The sequence below is a fragment of the Trachemys scripta genome, chromosome 3 (assembly GCF_013100865.1).
Source record: "Trachemys scripta elegans isolate TJP31775 chromosome 3, CAS_Tse_1.0, whole genome shotgun sequence".
NCBI lineage: Eukaryota > Metazoa > Chordata > Testudines > Emydidae > Trachemys > Trachemys scripta.
In genome coordinates this window covers 116,720,564-116,741,855 of record NC_048300.1, presented here as the reverse complement: position 1 = coordinate 116,741,855, position 21,292 = coordinate 116,720,564, and the positions used below count along the sequence as shown (strand labels likewise).

The window sequence follows — 21,292 nt, the reverse complement described above, 5'->3', positions numbered from 1 at the left end:
ATTCATGTCATTAGGATTGGGTTTAATGCATTAGACCCCAATCCAGCAAAGCGAATTTAAACACGAGCAGTCCATTTAACTTCAATATCACTACTCACACACTTCAAATTAAGCACATGCTTAAATGGATTAGGACTTTAGAAAATAAAGACCATGCAAAAATGGAAAGCCCAGTGAAAAAAATTAACATTATACTATTTCAATAAAGCACATGTGAAATGGACAAAGAACTAGTTAACTGACAGCTCTCCAAAAGTGATCATCAGTGGGGCATCCTCACTGAATAGAAGTGTTTCTAGTGGGGTTCTGCAGAGATCAGTAGTAGGCACAATGCTATTTAACATTTTCATCAATAATCTGTGTGTAGACTAGAGGCAGTAGTCCATGCAGAGGAAGCTGTATGAGCAGCAGGAGAGTTTGTTGTCTTATTACAGTCAATTCTTGAGGCAGAGTTGCTCTCTGGGAAATGGACATTGGTGTTGGGCTGGGATTCCTGAAAGAAAGACTTGCCTTGCATGCTGTTTATCCATCACTGTTCCAGACCTGGTGTACTTATGTAAATAAACCACATCACACTTAGAATATACCCAGACTCGGCATCACTGATTTCTCCTTCTTTGGAAAGCCAACATGCAAGGCCCTGCACATTTGCTACTGCTCAGTACAGAGGCAATGCTGGTGTCAGAATGGGACATCTGTGTCAAAGATATAACACTATTATAGTCATGCTCGCAACATCTTTATGCAGAGAGCGGAGTCCTTTCCTGCTCCCATGGCTACCTATCATACACATCTACAGCTATTTTATTGATGGGGAAACTAGGGAGCAGTGAGATAAAGTAACTTGCCCAAGGTCACACAACAATTCAATGGTTTACCCTGGAATAAATCCTTCCCAGTCTTCTGACTCCCAGTCCTGTGCTCTGGCTACTGAGCCATGCTGCCCTTTAGTATTAATTGTATTCCCAAGTATGGAATATATTGGTACTTAACAGAACAAAGGGAAGAAGTAAAATTAGCATAATTGAATATGCACTGTAAAGGATCATAGTAAAAAAAATGTAGATATAAATGTCTTTAATGTGATTTTAGCTGGGGGTTGACTGTCAGAACAGTTCCTGTCACTTGGAGCTGGATAAAACTGTTTAAAGTGAAATTGACAAATATACATTTTTCAGCTATCAATGTTTGGTAATGAAATTCACTTTGAAAATGCCAAACATTTTTAAATACAAAGTTTCCATCCTTTTTAGTTAATATGTGCAAAGTTGTCATAATTTTGTAAATGTTCGGTATGATTGGTAAGGTCTACATAATATCTTTTCTTATTTTCCCAGATATGGAATTCTACTTTTTGATTGATTTCATATGCTTGAGAAGCTGCTAAAAGTTCATCTCTTTTCACAAACCACAATATGAACTATTCTAGAAGACTGGATGTTTCAGGGGATTGCATCACAGATTTGTTTCCTCATCAGATGAGTAGTAACCAAGAGTTGTTATCTTCCATTCTTCAGTTTAACAGTTATGAAATGTAAACATACATAGTCTTCAACTTGAAGCCAATGGAGCTACACTTGTTTACACCAGCGGAGGATATGGACTATTCTTTTTGTTCTCCCCTCTAAATATATTAAATTTATAGGTATCATCTTCGCTGGAATTTGGAATTGTTTATTATTATTGGAAGGTCCCCTCTTTGCTGATCCAGTCCTTTAGTTGTTGTTTCAGTCATCTTTAAATTAACAAATGTCTGATTTTGTGGTTAAAACTAACCAAATTCCTAAGTATCCTAAGGTCTGGTCTATACTACCCGCCTGAATCGGCGGGTAGAAATCGACCTCTCGGGGATCGATTTATCGTGTCCCATCGGGACGCGACAATCGATCCCCGAATCGGCGCTCTAACTCCACCAGCGGAGGTGGTAGTAAGCGCCGCCGACAAAAAGCGGCAGAAGTCGATTTTGCCGCCGTCCTCACAACGGGGTAAGTCGGCTGCAATACGTCGAATTCAGCTACGCTATTCACATAGCTGAATTTGCGTATCTTAAATCGACTCCCCGCTGTAGTGTAGATGTACCCTAAGAGTGTGAGTCTGACTCTGTTCTTCCTTGAATTGGATATTTATTTCTTTAGTTAAAACATGTGGAATTAAACATTTCAGTCCAAATTATTTGCAAAGAAAATGGTTAGAAACAAACTTAAAACTAGAAGGATCAAGATCCGAGGATGACTTCCAGGAAAAAACCACAGGAACAGTTCCACAAAGGGAGGGACAAATTATGTGGCAGATGATTCAGTGATGGTTTAAACTACATGACCAAACCAAAATATAAGTAAAGGGAAAGCAATCAGGGACTTAAAAAAAAAAAAGAGGAGAGACAACTGGAAGAACAAACAGATATTTGGGAAGATAGAGACACATATATGATAAGAGCCAAGGGGTGGTCAGGATAGTCATCACAGAATAGAGCACACAGCAAGACTAACTAGAAGTGCAGATGAAAGGAAAGGATTCAGTGTGCCTGCTGAATGACGATGGAATGGAAAAATCAAGGATGGAGTTAACAAGAGAGTTTATTTTCTGATTGCAGGTCTGCAAAGTGAGAAGGGGGGGTGCAACGCAGGAAGAATGGAAATTGATACGGGACATAGATCATCTAGCTTGGTTATCTGCATTAGGGCAAAAAGATACAAACCACAACTGAAACTAGGCCTTGTCTACTCTGAGTTTTTTTCTGAAAGATCTCCCACAATTGCTGTAGCACACTTATAGCTCCACTGATGCTAGTAACATAATTCCCAAAAGATACAGCTGCACCAGTGCATGAGTGCACACTATAGTCTAGACAGGATTCAGGCATTTTTACCACTGGTCACCCAGTGGTCACAACATCTGAGGCCTGCCTACACCACAGCTTCCATCAGTGCTACCACCTCTGGAGAGGCACCCTTTAGGAATAAGAAAATGTCATTTTTTTTCAATGAGAAGGTTCAAAGTTCCTCAGAAGCAGGTGAAAGTGGAGGGGTTGTCACAAGCAGGACTAGTTTGAGGGGAGAGAGAGAGTGTGTGTGTGCGAGAGAGAGAGATCAGGACAATTTGAGAAAGATGCATCTGTTGCAATCAGGAGCAGTTGGAGGGGAGGGTCATAATTTGGGGCCGTTTGGGGAGTATTTTGTTTCTGTGTCACCATCAGGGGCAGTTTGGAAGGTGTCCTGTGTCACAGTCTGGGGATGTGTGTCACTGTCAGGAGCAGTTTGAGGGGTGCTGTGTGTCACAATTGGGGGGTAGTTTGGGGGGGTTTGTGTGTCACAATTGGGCAGTTTGAGGAGGGTATTTCCCTCCCCCATTATCTGGGCTACGCACTGTTTTGTCATATTTTACACAATTTTCATTGCAGCAGGAAACGGCTAAAAATCAGTTCCCTGCCCCGTCGGCTTGGGCTGGGACTTGACTGGGAGGTGTCTTTTCTTTCCCGGCCTGCCTCCCCCTGCTCTCTGAAGCCGCGGGGAGTGCATTCCCCGCCCCCGTTTCTCTCTCTCTCTCACACACACACACACACACACACCCATCCCCCGGCAGGCGCGCAGCATCCTGCCTTAAAGCTCCTCCGCTCTGCAGCTCACTTGGCGCCCCGGAGCTGCGGGACTCCAGCTGCCCCGCGTTCACACTTTCTTCCAACTCCCCACTGGCTCCGAAAGCCTGAGCCCCGCCTCGCTTTGCAGCTTTATTTCCTCCCCGGCTCTGCCACTCCGCAGTATCAGCAGCGCCCAGGGGAGCGGGACCTGCCCCCAAGGCCCGGGGCGGATCCCTGCTGCAGGGATCGCTCCCGCCACCCCATCCCCCTGGGAGAAGGAGCTGCCTGCGGGGGAACAGCTGGCCTGGGGGAGCCGCAGGCCCGGGCGGAGCCCCTCTGGCTGCGGTCGTGCTGTCCCTGCGCTGCCCCGTATTCCTCGGGCGGCTGGGAGCTGAGGGGCTGAGCTGCCCCCGTAAAGCCCAGCCCCAGGCTGGGGAGAGCCCGGGACAGCCCAGCAGCGAGCGAGGACCAGAGGGAGACCAAGAGGACCAGCCAGAGTCCCGCAGTCACCACGCGGGAGCTCGCCCTCCCATTGGTCCCTGGCTCCCCTCCCCTCTCCTGACGCGGGGCGTGGGGTTTAAATGCCTCCTGGCTGGAGCCCGCGGAGCCTGTTTGCCCCGAGCTCATTTGCTGGAGTTTTATTGCTGGAAAAGAGCGACAGCTCTGGGAGGGGAAGGGGGGGTCACCTCATCCCCTCACTCACCCCGCCAATGATCAGTGACTCTAACCCCCAGGAGCCACCCATGAAGCATCACTTCACTTTGCAGAACAACAGTTGATGATCCAAAAAATCAGTTCGCAGCTGCCTTTAGCCATGAGCTGTTTGGATGTTATGTACCAAGTCTATGGTCCTCCCCAGCCTTACTTTGCAGCAGCCTATAGTCCTTATCACCAGGTAAGTGTGGGGCACCTTGGCGGAGAGAGCCAGAGAGGGAGGGGTGTCCTCTGGGAGATGCCAAACCAGGACTAACTTCCTGGGAGCTCAATGGTTCTGACTCAGAGCAGCATCCCACGCCGTGTAGCTCTGCTTGTCTCAACACCGTTTGTAGTCCGTGCCGAGTTCTAGATTCATGGGCCAATGTTGCAGGATGAGAGTAAAAGTAACTCACCAAACTTCGTGTAAAGAATGAATCAGCGGCCCTTCTTAGTCGTTGTCTTTACATTGTTAGCTGTGTTGGTGTGGTGTGTTGAAATGTAAATGCTCATTGGAAGTTGCAGGGGTGGGGGGGTAACTGTAAACATTCCGGCTCAGCGTAGTCACTGCAACTGTCATTAGAAAAAGACTTTGCCACATGTCACTTTCGACAGCTATATTATCATCCTATCGTACAGGTTTTGCTTCTAATGGGGCGGGTGTGTTTTTTTATGTTTGGCGTGAGTGTTCTGCACACTGAAGCTAGGAGGGAGGGGCTGTATTGATTATTAAACTGTCTGATTCCTACAGCTGGTTGTGGAGGAAGCTGAGAACACTTGGAGTGGGGAAGGTTTTCGTTTAGTTTGTTGGAGGCAAACGACGTTAGGTCGTAGGTGATGCTAAACTATTTCACGTCGGGTTGTATAGTCTGTGTCTTTGCTCCTGTTTCAACTATATCAAAAAAGTTTGTCGGGGGAAGGCAAGCAATTTTCGTTTCCACACCAACTGGCCTCAGCTTTTAGCGCAACATTAAATCAATTCCATCCAAATTGTAAACGGCGGGGTTAATTTCTTTAAAAAAACAAACGTGGGCGTTGTAGTGCTTGTGAATAAAATGTTGCTGGCTAGTTCTGCACGGGCCAGATTATCATTCGTGTCAAGTAATCCCAGTATTTCAATACAATGACACTGCCAAACACTGAGAGATTTGGTTCCAAACGAAGTCCGTCTTATAAGGGGAACTTTTCACCCAGAGCCATAGACTATTTCATTGTGTCGGATAGGATCCGAGATTCCGAGCTCACTTTACAAGGGGACTGCACCTGTTCAACAACCATCTTTCTTTCTTTCTTTCTTTCTTTCTTTCTTTCTTTCTTCCTCTCTCTCCCTCCCTCTCTCCTTTCCTCCCTCCAAAAATGGAGAGTGGGAAATCTCCACCAACGAAAAAATAGCCAAAAAACACCAGGGCTCCTTTCTGCCCTCACGGACAGACACCATGGAGTCCTCGGGTGCTGTGCGTGCAGTCCTGAGGACAGAATCGGGCCCCTCGTTCGGGCGATGCATTCAGTCTGCTTTGTTTGCACATGGCTAGGGAAGGTTTAGTTGATCCCTCTTTGTTCAGGCAGAATATTACACACGTCGTCCCGATTTACCTGCAGTTTATTGCAGGAGATTTAGAAAAACGGATAGAAATAACAGCTGATGTTTCCCCCTTCTCTTTCTTAGCATTTCCTTAGCATTAACATTAGGGGGACTCAGAGTCAATGGCTGCGTTGGAAGCCAAGTTGAAAGGTGGTGTCCATGAAGATGTGACATGCTGAAATGTGTCGCGTGTCTTGGCCAGGGACGCTGAAACAGGCCCCTGTCCTGCCCGGAGTAGGTGGCCCGAAGCGAGGAGCCTCCCTTGGCCTCCCTTAATTTCTCCCCTCAGCGCTTGTCTTCCATGAGTTCTCCATGGTACCCGAGCCCCAGCTGAAAGCCCCTCTGTCTGCAATATCCGAATCCAATCATTCATGTCTAAAGAAACTGCCCTTAACAGCTGCAGACACGCTAGAAAAAAAATGGAAAACATTTAGCACACTTTCGAGTGAATTCCAGTTTTTAAAAGAACCCAGTGAAAACAATCCAGTCTTATAGGAAATACCGTGGGTTTCTTTCTGCTCCTGCTTGCCAAGTACGTGATTTCCCCCTGAACTGTATTTGAAGCTGCCAATCTTTTTCTCCAGTTATAATTTATAAGACCCTCTTTGGGAACATTTTTGTCATCAGTTACACTCCTGCGAGACCATTGACTTCAGCAGGGATCTGACTGAGGGCAGCGCCGGCCCTTTTATTTCGAATGTTTCCTGTCTAGATATAATAGATAAGGAACGATTTTCTATGGGTAACCGGGCGGGCTTGGGTTGGCACAATTACATTTATTGAAACGATGCACGTTCCCACCTCGCTTCATTCTTCTGCCTTCCAACGCAAGACCCCAAAAAAGTCTCCAACTTTCATTTGCCCGCGGTTCGTGTGGTGCTTTGTTTTAAGGTTATTCCCTCTGGTCCCCGAGTCAGATACACTCCCGGATTCTTTGCATTTGTTAATTTCTCCTGGCAGTTTCTTGGTGCAGTGTCTGTCTATATTGCAAAGGAGGCTTCATTCCCGCATCGCCTGTCTCTCCCCCTCCATAGGTCTCCATACATGCCATGCATTTCGGTGCAATGTATATACACGCCTCACGTATCAGCTACTTCTCCAGACATTTCACTAGCGCTAGGATTGGGAACAAGGGGGCTAAATCCAGGGATAGGGGGTAACTAGCGGACTTCAGGCATCCCTCCTCTTGCGTATCGCTACTGGAAGCTCTTGGGGCGAATAGGGGATTTGTTCTGAGCTCATGGGGAACATATGTCGTGGCTGGCGGGGGTAATACGCTGTTATCCATACCGCATGGCCCACGGCGGGCATGGATTTAGCGGCCAGTGACGGACCCATATTCGTCGCCAGCTGAATCTAACGGCACTGCACCGCGTTACACCGCCTTGCGTGACTGGGTTTATTTTCTTCCCCCCTTCCTGACAGAAACTAGCCTTTTACTCGAAAATGCAAGAAGCCCCCGAAAGCGCCAGCAGCGCCAGCACCAGCAGCGGCAGCAGCTCCTTCTCCAGCCATGCCCCTGCCAGCATCAAGGAGGAAGACTGCAGCCCCGAGAAGGAGCGCCCCCCCGAGGCCGAGTATATCAACTCCCGGTGCGTCTTGTTTACTTACTTCCAAGGGGACATCAGCTCCGTGGTAGATGAGCACTTCAGCCGGGCCTTGAGCCAGCCCAGCAGCTACTCGCCCAGCAGTGCCAGCGCCAAGACGTCACGGAGCACCAGCTCTTGGAGGGGTGAGCACTGGGGGCACTTTCTATTGGGGTTCCCATAATGCCTTGCTAAAAAGGGACGTGAACAAAACAACCACCAACAAAACCGAGAACATTTTCCAAAAAGGCTCCCTGCAGCATTTGGGTCGCCCTAAAGGAGCCCTCCACCCGCCGGCTTCCAGAGAAACCTCCCCTCCTCCCCTCCTCCCCCCAGCACTTTCCTAACGCAAAAATGATGCTGTAAAAAAGCCAAAGGAAAACGACCCTCCAAGGGCTCATTAGAACCGATCTCCTCCAACGACCAGCCAGCGCAAGCCCACCTATGGGAAGTTTTCTGCTCTTGCAGTTGAAACCCTGTCCCAGGCAGAGGGGGAGCGGGGCGCGAGGGAGGCTGGTAAAATGCAATGAAGTTGCCAAGCAAAATTCCCTGAAAAATACCCAAATTACCTGTATTAAATGGGAACAGGATCGGGCTCCATGGTTTTGTTTTGCAAACCATTTTAATGTAAACTATACAACGAATATTCCCAGCTTTGGGAATTGAATTTGGTTAATTTTAGGTTTAGTAGGAGTAATTTTTTTTAGAGGGCAGAGCCCATACATTCTGCTAAACTCCATCAGAATTGTAGGTGCTCATAAATATCTATCGCTGACTGAGAAATGACTGTTCAGTTAAAATCACGTTGATCTGTATGTGTGCTCTTATACGTGGGAGTTGTACAAATTCTGTCGCGAAAATTTTCTCCACTGGTTAGCAATTCCAGCTCTTAAATGCGTTATGTTAGCTTCTCCGAAAAAACTTAAGTCTAGTTACAATTATAGCGATGTATTTTCTTGTTTTACGAAGAAACAGCTTCTTGTATTTTTTCTCCCGAGACTTCCCCCCCATTCCCCCCCCCCCCCCCCCCCCATGGCACTGAAATGCAACTGACTATACAATGGTGCTGAAATTGGTGTAGGGAATTTAAACAATGGCTCCGAAATTACTATGTGATTCAACCTGTAGGAACAGGAAAAACACAAAAACAACAAGGTGTCTGGTGGCACTTTAAAGACTAACAGATTTATTTGGGCATAAGCTTTCGTGGGTAAAAACCTGAAGAAGTGAGGTTGTTACCCACGAAAGCTTATGCCCAAATAAATCTGTTAGTCTTTAAGGTGCCACCAGACTCCTTGTTGTTTTTGTAGATACAGACTAACACGGCTACCCCCTGATACTTGGAAAAACACAGAGGTTCCCCACATGGAACTATTCTTATCTGATTTTTACCATGCGTTCTTATTTTATTTTTTATCATGTCTTTAAGCAGAAGTCCCAGTAGATGCCATTGCGCTTCAGAACGGGTAGTACCATCTGGCCCTTGGTTTTTAGTTTAGTACATTGATAGGGAGTTTTTTTTTAAATGTAGAAACATTTTCACTGCTCCCGTCCCAGCGCCCCAGACAGATTATATATTATCTATAGATCTAGCTCAAGGTATATAATAGATTGTCATATCTTTTGGGGCTGCGGGAAAATAAATAAAAACAATACCTTATTTAAATCCAGGATAGCAAGACTTCAAAATATTCGTTCAGCCTTTCAAGTTTGTGACTCTATTCCCCGTCCGTCCTATGTGGGGAAGAGGAAAACCCGCAGTGCAGCTTATGAAAAAGTTAACTAAAGTGCGTTTGGGTTTATAAGAAAACAAGAACTATAGACATGCAGAGAGGGTATTCATGAGAAATCACACTATGAAGGATACTGTTTTCTACAGCATACTCAGCAACATGTGGGAGAGAAGGCGATCATGACTAAGCCAATAGCTAACTTTAAATTTAAGGCTTTAGCGGCCACTTACTTCCCCCCGAAGAATAAAGCTTATAGCATTTCCCAGGAATGCATTCCATCCCAGTCCCTCTGAATGTTTTCTTGTGTAACAATATATTTTACTTCAGAGCAGATATTCTGTATTTTAGCGTCCAAAAAGATAAACTGGACCGGGTTGGGTTTATAACAAGGTTGAAACCCTGATGACAATTACAAATTCTTAGACACCCTGGCCCATACCGTATACTGGTAAAATTGCTCACTTCAGTGGGAGATTTGCCTGGGGGGAAGGACTTGAGTCCTCTGTATTATAAATCTAGCCAAGATTCTGCTTCAAGGTTTCCCAATCTCGCCGTGTATTTCTGTCAGTGGTTTATAAAAATGAAATACTAGTTGAAATTTGGCAGGGATGAAAGATATTCTGTGCTGGAGGTGCCTGTGGTGTGCTACATCCCACTCTCTGAATACAGCTGAAGGATCCTTGCCAGGGATTCAGAGATAACTTACCTCTGGCTCACACTTCTTTAATGCACATTTTATTCCCTTTAGGAATGCACAACATACCATATTAATAATACTTAACATTGTTATCTTCACTATTGGTAAATATTATTTCATCCTGCATATTGCTTGATTGGCAAATAAAATACAGAGTCCCTGCCGGGAAGATCTTACAGACCTAAGCGACCTGCAAAACACATTACAAATGTTAGCAGCGCACCTGTGAGGCAGACAAGCATTATTAGCCCAACTTTACAGGTGGGGGAATTACCCACGGTCATTCAGAGAACAAGTGACCTGACTCCTAATGCCTCCTCATTCTAGACCTGCCTGCCTTTAGAGAGCATGGGGAGGAGAGATGTCTTTATATGCTGAGTATGTAAATGCGAAGTAAAAACATAAACATGTTGCTAAAAATCTATAAGGTCTTTATTTTCCTCCCCTGGAAATTACTCTGTGCAGAGCAGAAATGACTTGTTTCATCTACCAGGGGGAAAGAAATCCCGTAGATCTAGGGCTTTTTCCAAGAACCACAAAAAAACTTGGACGCCACAATTGTTTTAACTCACAAGGAAACAAAGTTCTGGATCTGTTGGAGGCAGGGATCTGACAGGCGGTTAGTACTGTAGATGGTTAGCCGGAGAAGGATCTGTTTGAGGGTCTACAGGGAGATTGATCTCTGATTTATTGTGTGTGAGAGCTGTCTGGGGATCTGTTGGAATGTTAGCTGGAGGGGATCTGCTTGGGGATCTACTGGAATGGTTGGCTGAAGGGGGTCTGTTTCGGAATCTATTGGCTGGTTAGCTGGAGGGGGTCTATTTGGGGATCTGATCTCTGATTTATTGGGTGTGTGAGCTGTTGGGGTCTGTTGGATGGATAGCGTTAGGGGATCTATGGGAGTTGATCTCTGGTGATTAATTGGGTGTGTGAGCTGTTGGGGTCTGTTAGATAGTTGGGGGGGTGTTGGGGATCTCCGTGGGATCGATTCAGGGGTGCCCAGTTTGCAGATCTATTGGGGTGCCAGGGGGCACAGAGAAGGGGCGGTTTCTCTGGCTCACGCTGCTCCTCCCTCTCTCTCTCTCCTCTCTCCCCAGACGGCTCCTTCCCGATGAGCCAGCGCAGCTTCCCCGCTTCGTTCTGGAACAGCGCGTACCAGCCCTCCTCCGTCCCGGCCTCCCTGAGCAGCAGCCTGGGCAGCCCCCTGGCCGCCGCCGCCCACAGCGAGCTGCCCTTCGCCGCGGCCGACCCCTACTCGCCGGCCGCGCTGCACGGCCACCTGCACCAGGGCGGGCCGGAGCCCTGGCACCACCCGCACCCCTACCTGGGCGCCCAGGGCTCCACCTACCCCCGCCCCGCCGCCATGCACGAGGTCTACGGCGCCCACTTCGACCCCCGCTACAGCTCGCTGCTGGTGCCCGCCGCCTCGGTCCGCCCGCACCGCCTGCCGCCCGCCTCGGCGCCCGCGCCCGGCAGCCCCCAGTGCGAGCTGGGCAAGAGCGAGCCCGCCAGCGCGGCCTGGGCGGCGCCGGGCCCTTTCCCCAGCCCGGCGGGGGACATGGCCCAGGGCCTGGGCCTCAATGTGGACGCAGGTAAGGGGCAGGGCCTCCCCCATCACCCTCCGGAGATGCGCTCCCCGATTAACCTTTCCTGGGCCCCCCTGGGGGCAGTGGAGCACGGCGCGGTGGGGAGGTGTTGGTCTCCAGAGCGAGGGGCCGGCCAGGGACATGACATGGTCCGCGCAGCCCAGTGCCAGGGCACTATTTACAAACCGGCAGTTGCCAGACGCACAAAGGTCCATGCCCCACCACGCATTGCACCCCCCCCCCCCCCCACCCTAACCCCCCCCCCCCCCCCCCCCCTGGGCCCCGCCCCCCCCCCCCCACCATGCCACAAATGCACAGCACCCTGCACAACACCACCTCGCCCAGCGCCCCACCACAACTGCCCAGCACCCCACACAGAACCCCCGCTCCCTAGTGCCCCAACACACAGAGATCTTCCCCACCTCTTCACAGCCCAACACCGCCCCAGACTCCCAAGAGACCCACTCCCCCACAACCTGGCTCCCGGCCGCACTGAGTGGCCCTCCTGGGAGAAGACTGTGTCTGCCAGGCTGAGCTGCCCGTGCAACCAGGGCTGGTCCCAGGATGGGGAATCGCTCTGGCCCCTCGGGAGTGGCGAGATCAGCCAGGCCACGGCCTGCTCTGGCCGAGCTCTCTCAGGACCCACTTACCTGGAGGGGCCCAGCCAACCCCCTCCCCCCCCAACACACACTGTTCCTCCCCAGCTGGCTGAGACTGGTCAGGCTTCTGCACCAGTCCCAGGCAGCTCAGCTCTGGGGAGACAGGCGAGACCCTACAGGTGGTGGGAAGCAGAGACTGCCCAGAGCTGGAGGTGCACTGGGGTCTGGCCGGGGGCAGAGAGAAGCCGGTGGGTGGGGCTGAGGGTGGAGAGGAGCCCTTGGCTGGCGGGCGGGCAGGCCGAGAGGAGCAAGGGGGCGGGAGCCAGTGGGCTGGCAGGGTCTCAGGGCACAGTGCAAGCAGAGCAGTCCAGGGCTCCTTCTGAGCATGGGCCCAGCTCCATGGTGCCACTGGTGCCATTGTAAACCCAGCATTGCCCCAGGGCTGAGGAGAGGTTTGAGTTGGGAGCAGGCTCCAGACTGCACCGCCTGGGCATAACGGGAAGGCTGCTGCCTAAAGGCCCTCCCTTGCTGACAAGGGAACTCCTGCTAAGGCTGCCTGCAGGCCCCAGTGAGGTGTTTCCAGACTTCACCTTCCCCCACATCTGCTATCCTCCACTGGGTGAGGGGAAGCACAATTGCTTTTCCCAAGGAAAAGTGCAACGGTTTCCCCTCCCCCAGGAAAGCTGATACATTGGTCTTTTATGTGTGATCAGGTGCATAGGGGAAGCTTTTTGCAGCTATGTTTTCACTGGAAAGGTGAGACAGATATAGCCTTGGTTTCTAGCAGGGTGAGCACACAAAAATAGGGAACGCTCTCTGAGAAGCATTTCTCAGTATTTGGCACATGGTTATTCTGACCACAATGAATGATCCCTCTAAGCTTTAGACAAAACAGGAATCCACACTTTTCCCTGGCCTAGTTTGTTCGTTTTTTCTTACCTCACCACTGCCTTTCATTCTGGGGAGCCTCACTTTAGATCCCTTCTCCGCTCTCACAAGGAAATAGTGGTGTTTGGCTTTCTCTGTCCTTAAACATCTTGTACCTGTTTTTCTTCTTTCCCCCTTTTTTCCCCTTCTCTCCATTCTCAGGTTTGCAGCCTCAGGATAAAAGCAAGGATCTGTACTGGTTTTAGACCTGTCCTTCACCTCTTCTTCCCCTGGGCTCTCCCCCAGTAGATCTCTGCCTAGTAGAATTGGTGACATTCAGAGCTGAAATCAAGTGGGTTTGTAACAGCTTCTGATCTTGGTTTTCAGCTCGCCGTTATTCCTTCTGTGGTGGATCTCTCCTGAGCTGATCTGCTGACTCAAAGACCCCCGAGTCCCCTTCCTCTCTTCCTTCAGACAAGCCCACCATGGCTCAGCATCTATGCCAGGCATTTCAAGGACAAGAACACGGGGAAGGCAATGGGACTTCATACTACTTGGCATTTCAAATACAATACTTAAGACATATTGTGGAGGATAAAATTCCTTCTGTTGAAAGAGGAGAGCCAAAGACACTTTTATTTAAACTAACTCCACACCCAGAACTGTGGTCAGACTGCTTAAAAAGAGTTAAATTATGTGGACAGTGATGTGAAATCACTGGCCTTCTTAAGGAAGGGGGAGGGAAAGTTGTTAGGTTTTTTTTGGTGGTGTTGTGAATATTTTTTATGCAATGAGAATTATTTCTTGAAAGCAGGTTGGGGAGATACTCAGTGATTTTGAACTGGATTTGTACTTTACATTATAGAAAACTGAAAGGAAAGGAAATTTTAACTCATGAACACTTTTGGACTGTTAACAAAATTGGACAGATCTTTCGGCCTGGGGTTATGAGTGGCAAGTGGCTAGCTTGGGCCACCTGCCCTGGGCTTACAGAAATGCAGCTGTTCCAGGGACAACTGTTCAAACTCCAGAAACTTGACAACCAAGGTGGCACTTCTCAGAGTTTGGCACAACAATTGCATTGGAGATATATATATATATATATATATAATTTTTTTTACAAGGAATGTTTTATGATGAAAGAAGAAACCCTTAAAAAAATAAAACCTGACAGCCTTCATGGGGAACAACTGGAGCACACCAGAAGGAAAGGCACATTGTGGACAATTGATATCCATTGCCTCTAATATTTCTCTTTGTCTGTGTGTTGCTGTCATTCTGTCACTTTAATAGTAATTTTTTGAGGGTGGGAATAAGGGATGTTTTTAAATGTAGAAAAGCTATATTAAAGATGTCTCCTTTCACTCAGCATGTGTGTTTGTGAAGGATTAAAGCTAAACAAGGGTGATGTCACAAACGGGAAACTTTAGGGTAAAATGGGGAAAAAACACCTGTAATGTGGACAAAGTGACCCATTTTAGTTACTTTGTATTAAAGCTAAACACAAATCTTGATGGTGCAAAATATTTTCTTATGTGAGTTTTAAAAGGAAGTGTAACAAATACAGAAGATAAGGGGATACAATAGTGCTTAGCCACTATATGTTATAGGTTACAGTCTCCTTGTATGATGAACTAATATAAAATAAGCAAGTTGTCATTCTGCAACAAAATGTCCCCCTTCAAAAAGCTCAGAAAAGAGGGGATTGTAAAACCCAGCAGTTCCTATTAGTGTTGTCATTCAAAACGCTTATATAGTCACATCAGTGTCAACTAAAACTTCCTCATGCTGGATCAGGGACACTGAGAATTGGATCATGCTTCTTCTGGATTTCCCTTCCACACTGGCTCTAAGGTAGCTGGATTTATGGAGGCGCATGGGAATCTTAGTAATGAGAATTAAGGAAAGCACTGTATATAACCACTGGCTGAAAATTGATTTGAGAAACACTTTATTTAAGGACCATCTTTACTTAGTGCTTTGCAGAAGATGGTGCACTGTGATTATTTTAACCCAGGGCACCCACAAGAATTTTCCTCTTAGTCTACAGTAAACCAGGACCCAGACAGGCTGCAGAAAGGCAGACTGCAGAATTTATTTATTTATATTTATTAAACCAAAATATTTGCAGGATCCTACATAGGAAAGAGGCAGCAGCTCTTGGAAAAAACACATAAGAAGTGTTAGTCAAAAAGTGATAGTTTGGGAGGTACAGGGGGTAGGATTTTGTCCAAAAATGCTGCTTTTTTGAAATTTTGAAAATTCAAAAAATTTCAACCAGCTCTAGTATGAATTGCACTTCATTGGGAATGTTTATTCTCTCCCCCGTTCCCTATCCTCCCCCACCAAACACCTCCCCAGGCTCATACTGAACAGGGCTGGGTGAATTCAGCCAAAATGTATTTGTGAATATTCTTGCAAGTAAAACCCAGCCATTCACTTCAGTGGCATTTACAAAAATGATTTGTGAACTTTAATTCAGGGGACCGAAAGTTTATGTGCAATAAGGTTTGCACAAATACAGAATCTGTAAATATTGGTATGAGTATTTGTACTCAAAATGCTCCTGTTCTTATTTATTGTTGGTACAGTGGTTGCACCCAGGGGCCCCATATCAGAACAGGGGCCTCTTTGTGCTAGGTACTATGCAAACATAAAGTAAAAAAAACCCACCACAACTACTTCCCCAAAGAGATTATAATCTAAATTGATATAAACCCTGATCCTGCAAAAAAGACATGCTTAACTTTATACACTGTGTGGTGTTCGTTGACCTCATGGGGACTACTTGCAGTGCATAAACTTAAACACATGCAGGATTGGGGTCTTAGACTGTAAGATCTGAGAAGAAACTATCTTTTTATGATGTGTTTATACAGTGCCTAGCACAGTGGTTCCCTTGGTGCTACAGAAATAATTTCTCTCATGGACATTTTTAAGCTGTTTTACTGCTATGTGCACACCAAATTCATTGAACAAGTAAGAATGTTTGCAGGTAAACTGTAAATATGGTCACCATCACTTCCTGCTTAATAAAGCATAGGTCATCCAATAAGTGAACAGACCCACAAGTGTCCAGTGCAGTGGCATGAAGAGAATAATCACAGCGATCATTTTGTGAATGCCCCATAGGGTGTTTGCAGTGTCTGGTTGCAGAACAACTGAGCATAACCAAGAAACTAATTAAACCCACAACCTGTTCACAGAGATTTCCAGAAAGGAAACACAAGTTAAATTCACTTAAACTGTTTCCTGCAAATAGTTTATACTGAGTATAATGTGAGAAAAAACAGGATTCAATGTATGTAATTTTTAAAGGTTTGAGGGTTAATACGCTGAGTATCTTCAATAAGGACTTTTCCATTTTTTTCTTATGAAAATTGTGGACATTTGGCACAACCTGGTTCATGCCAAAGGCAAAAAAATTGCTCTTCAGGAATATTTTTACGAGCTCCATCCTTAACACTAGTCCCCAGCAGGGATACTTGAGCAGAATCCAGAGAGGGGGAGAACTGCATTTAAGACTGGAAAATTGCACCAATCTCTGCTTTGGTTTTGGCGGTGGAATTTTAAAAGGGGCTCCTGGTAGCTGTCTCCAACGTCTACGCTATCTGCCGGATCGGCGGGTAGTGATTGATCTATCGGGGATTGATTTATCATGTGTAGTGTAGACGCGATAAATCAATCCCCAATCGCTCTCCCGTCGACTGCTGAACTCCAGCAGTGCAAGAGGCGGAAGCAAAGTCGACGGGGGAGTGGCAGCCTTCAATCCAGCACTGCAAGGACACGAAGTAAGTAATTTTAATTCGATCTAAGATACGGCAACTTCAGCTACGCTATTCTCGTAGCTGAAGTTGTGTATCTTAGATCGATCCCTGCCCCCCAGTGTATACCACAGTGGTGAGTCTGAGAACAAAGCAGACAACGATGTTCACACACAGCTACCCTTGCATTTGGAGTTGAAAGGATTTATCCTAACATTGGGTGTGTATTAGCATAAAGATCCTTGTTTCCTAGTGGGTTATTCATATAAGCCCCAGGGGAGGGGAGGCAAGTGAAGTAAATTCTGGATAATCCCTCTGCCCCTCACAGGAAGCCTGTGTTGCCTGTCTCTGGGGAATCTTATCTGCCCCATCTCCACCTTAGGTTGGGAGGCGCTGCTGTCCCCTCTCACTTTCCCTTTGAAGTTCTAGATTGGTCCCTGTCTGGAAGGGAGTGAAATGCAGTGGGTGTTTTTGGACACACCAGGGACCCTTTACTGGCTTCTCTCATGCATCTTTCTGGCAAGTCTCTAATTAACATATCCTTTTGCACTGTAGGGAAGCAAACCAGCTCCTCTGGAGGGCTGTGGTGTCCTGGCCAGTGGCTGTGGCCTGCCACCCAGAGGAGCAGTTGCTGCTAGAGAGGAAGAAGGACTGACTGTTTGTGGGTGTAGCTGGTTGGCTGGAGAAGCAGTCTCTTAGATAGTTTATTGTTTTTCAGGGCAAGGTGAAGGGGCAGAAGAGTGGACAGAAATGTATGTCCTAGCAATGGCCATGAATCCGGTGCGATGAGTCTCAGGACCCAAGTTGTATCCTTGGTTTCTGCACAATAATAAGCTTTACTTAAACCTCTTAGGTCAGAACACATCCAAAATTGGGAGGATTTAACTGTTTGCACCCATCTCTAATATTATATTTGGGGTTAATTCAGATATCTGGAAAAGTAGCCATCTCTTGCTCTCAGTGTGACCCACAGCCTACCTGTGAATAACACACACAAAGCATACAGCTCCTGAGTTATAACTCTAGAAGGTACAGGGCAAATCCATAAAGGCCTAGCATGCCATTGGGAGTGCCCCCACCTTCTCCGGTGGCAGCATGCTGCATATCTCATATTCACATCACCCTACAGGAGAAAGTGAAGGGGATATTGGTGTATCTGCCAGAAACACTCACGTGGCCCAATTGAGTTGAGCACAGTGTTGATCGAAATGGCCTAAATCCTGTGTTGTCTAGTCCTCTACTGCCATACCCAGCAGTGGCTGGCTTAACAGGAGCCATTGCTCTCTCTCATAGATGTCTGTGCCTTCCTTTTCTTTAGTGCATTTATGGTCTCAACATACTGAACAACTGAGAACCTGGGTGTTTCTTTTAGAATTTGTCAGTTGCTCAGATCCTATAGTGAGAAGAGCAGGATAAATATCCAGATAGCTAGATGCCCTTTTGCGGGTCTTTGTACCACGTCCCCTGACTGGGCCCTGTTTTCTGAATCATTTACCCCTGTTTCCTTTGTGGTATTTTCCATGTTTGCCATACAGTTCAGCAATTAGGGCAAAGGAATTAAAGTAGTGGTGACATTATCGTTTTCATAGTTGCTGTTTGCATGTAACTGAAGCACTGGAGAGTTAGACAAACACAAACCTTCAGAAGAACCAACCGGTTGAATCCCACCCCTGCAGCCCACCCCCCACAACATGAGCTGACTCCTAATCCAGTAGAACATCTCTCTTTTTCCACCCGTGAAGCCCTAAAGAGCTGTGCCCATCCCAGTCACACACAGACACAAATGATTACTCTCACTTGACAGACCTGCACAGCTCTCTCCCTGTATTTAACTGCAACCCCAGTGAGCTGGATCAGGCAAGAGACACTCGATAGCTGCTGTTTCCGTGGTTGAAATATTTGTGAAGTTAACGCATAATCTGAAAGCAGAAGCTAATAAATTATAGGGTGCTAATTGGGGCCGGAGTGGAGCCGTCAATCATATTATCTTAAATACACAGAGACCCTCATAACCTAAAAAGGCAAGAGAGACGCCAAGAACAGCTTCCAGTTGTCACTGGCCATGACCTCCATTTCAGTGAGAGCATAGAGAGTCAAGGCAGAGGGTGTCTGAATACTAATTCTGATAAGAAAATGCTAACAGTGTCCTGGGAGCATGCGCGTGTGTCTTCCTTCGCCATCCTTCAGGATTTATTACCTAGGCTGTTTAATTATTTTTGCTTTGAAGAAGATGTTTCCAGACCTTCAGTTTTCAAGTTTTTAAAACATACGTAAGTACTTGTAACTCACATGTTTCCAGAGCCCTTAGTGTGATGCTCACCAATTTCTGACTTCAGTCAGAGCCTGATGAAATAAAATCCAGTTTTAGCAAAGCCATTTTATCGATTGCAATTTTTTTTGTTTCTTGTGTCTCAAAAACACAGCAGCATACACACTTCCTTCTTCAGCAATGTCACCAAAAGTATGCACTCTGTCCCAGTGCGGCTACTTTTTATTATTTATAATAAAACGTGTCACCGAGGACAGTGATGCTCAGACTGTGGCTGGCAAGCTGCAAGTGGCTCTTTAATGTATCTCCTGCAGCTCTTTGCAGCATATGATAGTAAAACACTGTGTGATTTAATTATTACCCAATCAAAGTTATTAACCAATCAGGATGCTTTTACTATGTTATTAACCAATGAAGTTATCAACTTGCAATAAATTATTAACTTATTTGGTGTGAGAATTATATATAAATTAATATTTCCCCATCATACTGTTTAAATATGAATAGCGCCATAGTAAATGAAACAATGAATTCACACTACTGTGCTCTTTTGGCTAATGTTTATCACTAATTTGGCTCCTTAACCACTGAGATCTGACTATCACTGGCCTAGGAGACCTAATCATAGACTATGGCTCCTCTGTGCTAGGCACAGTACAAACATAGAACAAAAACACCATCCCTGTCCCAATCACTTTGCTGTTGCCCTCTCAAGTTGTGTCCATATAGTTCCTCAAACGGACGTGTTTTAGTTGTATAACCTAACATTTACTCCAAGAGGGATGAATGAATTTTGGTTACACTCCCCTTACCCCAAAAATTCACCTCTGGGATGGCGCAAGAATGAGACATTTCAGCCCAAAGGCTGAAAAACTTGAAAAAATTAGGAGCAACCCAAAAAGGGAAGTGGAAAGCCTTTCTTTGAACCAGGGCATGGCTAGTAATACACAGACATTGAATCATTTAAATATTTTAGGGCCAAATTCTGCTATCGTTGACTCCAACATAAATCTGAAATAACTGGACGTCGGTGAAGTAATTTCAAATTCATAGCAGTGTCACTGAGAGCAGACTTTGGCTGATGATAACCTGAAAAAATGATGTATATTTACTTTGAAATGTATCTTTTCCTCTCCATCTTTGATACTGGTCCTAATCTTTCACAGTTATAGGCCAAATTCTGCACTGGCCAAGAGTGGGGCAGCAGCGCCACTAAGAAAGACAAGCGCCTCTTGCTGAGCAGGTGGTAGCTTTACTCTTTTGTTTGTGTATTACCAGCAGCTGCCTCCAAGTGTGCATAGACAAGGGAATTGTTTGCACACCTACTGGCCCTCAAGTCGCAATTCTGCACAGGCTGATGCAGGATCATCATCCTTATATTTTTTTAAACTAACCCCCCTTAAGCATGGCAGTATGAACAAGCTAGAACACAATCTTATCTCACCTTTCTGTTAGCATTAAACCTGATGAAATACAAACAAAGCCCCAGCATCTAAAGATAGGTGCCCAGGAGTTAGGTGCCTAAATACCCTTGAGGGTCTGGGTCAAAAATTCCTTGGACATTTTTAGGCTCCAACAGCATGTAAAAGTGGAGGGTCAGACTATCAGAATTAAGCATATGCCATTCTGCACATGTGATTGTTGGCTCCTAACCTAGGCTTGAAAATAGCCAATGAGCACATGCACAAATTAGATATTTTGCTGAGGCTTGTGGCCAATTAAGCATTGTGGGCTTGACCGTCTTTCCATTCAGCCAATGGCAAAACTCCAATTGACTTAAATGGGTACCTGATCAAACTCAGTGTACACACATTGAATATCTGCATATGTGAGTGAGGTATGCATGTGCACAATATGTACCACCTTGTTTTGAAAATTTGGCCCAAACCAATTGTTGATAAGAAGGGTAAGAGAAAACAACAAGTGTGTCAACAATCTGCTTCCCCCCCCCCACACTCATCCCCAGTTTAATAGAAAACCATTGTTAACACATTGTAAAATGCCTTATTTTTCACTGTAAAATCAGTCTTGTCACTGGGAATAATGACACTATTGTGGCATCATCACTTGGCTTTGAAGCTCAGGGTTCTGGTTATTTATTAGCGTTTAAATACAATGTCAGGTAGCCGTGCCAGCTGTCATTGTAAATAGAACTGTGATAGTTTGAAAAATCCACCCGGCACACACACTCCAAAGTGATATACAGCAGCTAACAGGTTCCATTATAAACACATCCGCATGTTATCTTATATAACTACTGTCTTTTATAGTGTGGTAGAACAGAGGTGAGAGCAGTTTTGTGTGGAATGGAGGGAAGTTTGCCTGTCCTGCACAGTGTA

At 46.3% G+C, this 21,292-nt stretch overlaps 1 protein-coding gene across 2 annotated transcripts; it reads left to right on the top strand.

Annotated features, from left to right (window-relative positions):
* Positions 1 to 4,026: 4,026 nt before the first annotated feature.
* VGLL2 (vestigial like family member 2) lies at positions 4,027 to 14,388 on the top strand. Of its 2 annotated transcripts, none has more exons than XM_034767000.1 (4): positions 4,027 to 4,472; positions 7,278 to 7,584; positions 10,966 to 11,460; positions 13,308 to 14,388. In XM_034767000.1, the coding sequence occupies exons 1-4, from the start codon at positions 4,356 to 4,358 to the stop codon at positions 13,346 to 13,348; spliced, it is 960 nt and encodes a 319-aa protein (XP_034622891.1). In that variant the 5' UTR covers positions 4,027 to 4,355; the 3' UTR covers positions 13,349 to 14,388. The 2 variants fall into 2 exon arrangements, with proteins under 2 accessions (XP_034622891.1, XP_034622892.1); XM_034767001.1 differs by lacking the exon at positions 13,308 to 14,388 and adding an exon at positions 13,143 to 13,186.
* Positions 14,389 to 21,292: the final 6,904 nt, after the last annotated feature.

Excerpts from the sequence above, each read along its gene's own strand:
- VGLL2 (XM_034767001.1), top strand. The coding sequence starts at position 4,356 with ATGATCCAAAAAATCAGTTCGCAGCTGCCTTTAGCCATGAGCTGTTTG. Across the intron at positions 7,585-10,965 it reads GAGCACCAGCTCTTGGAGGG|ACGGCTCCTTCCCGATGAGC; the intron begins GTGAGCACTGGG and ends CTCTCTCCCCAG. Across the intron at positions 11,461-13,142 it reads GGGCCTCAATGTGGACGCAG|GTTTGCAGCCTCAGGATAAA; the intron begins GTAAGGGGCAGG and ends CTCCATTCTCAG.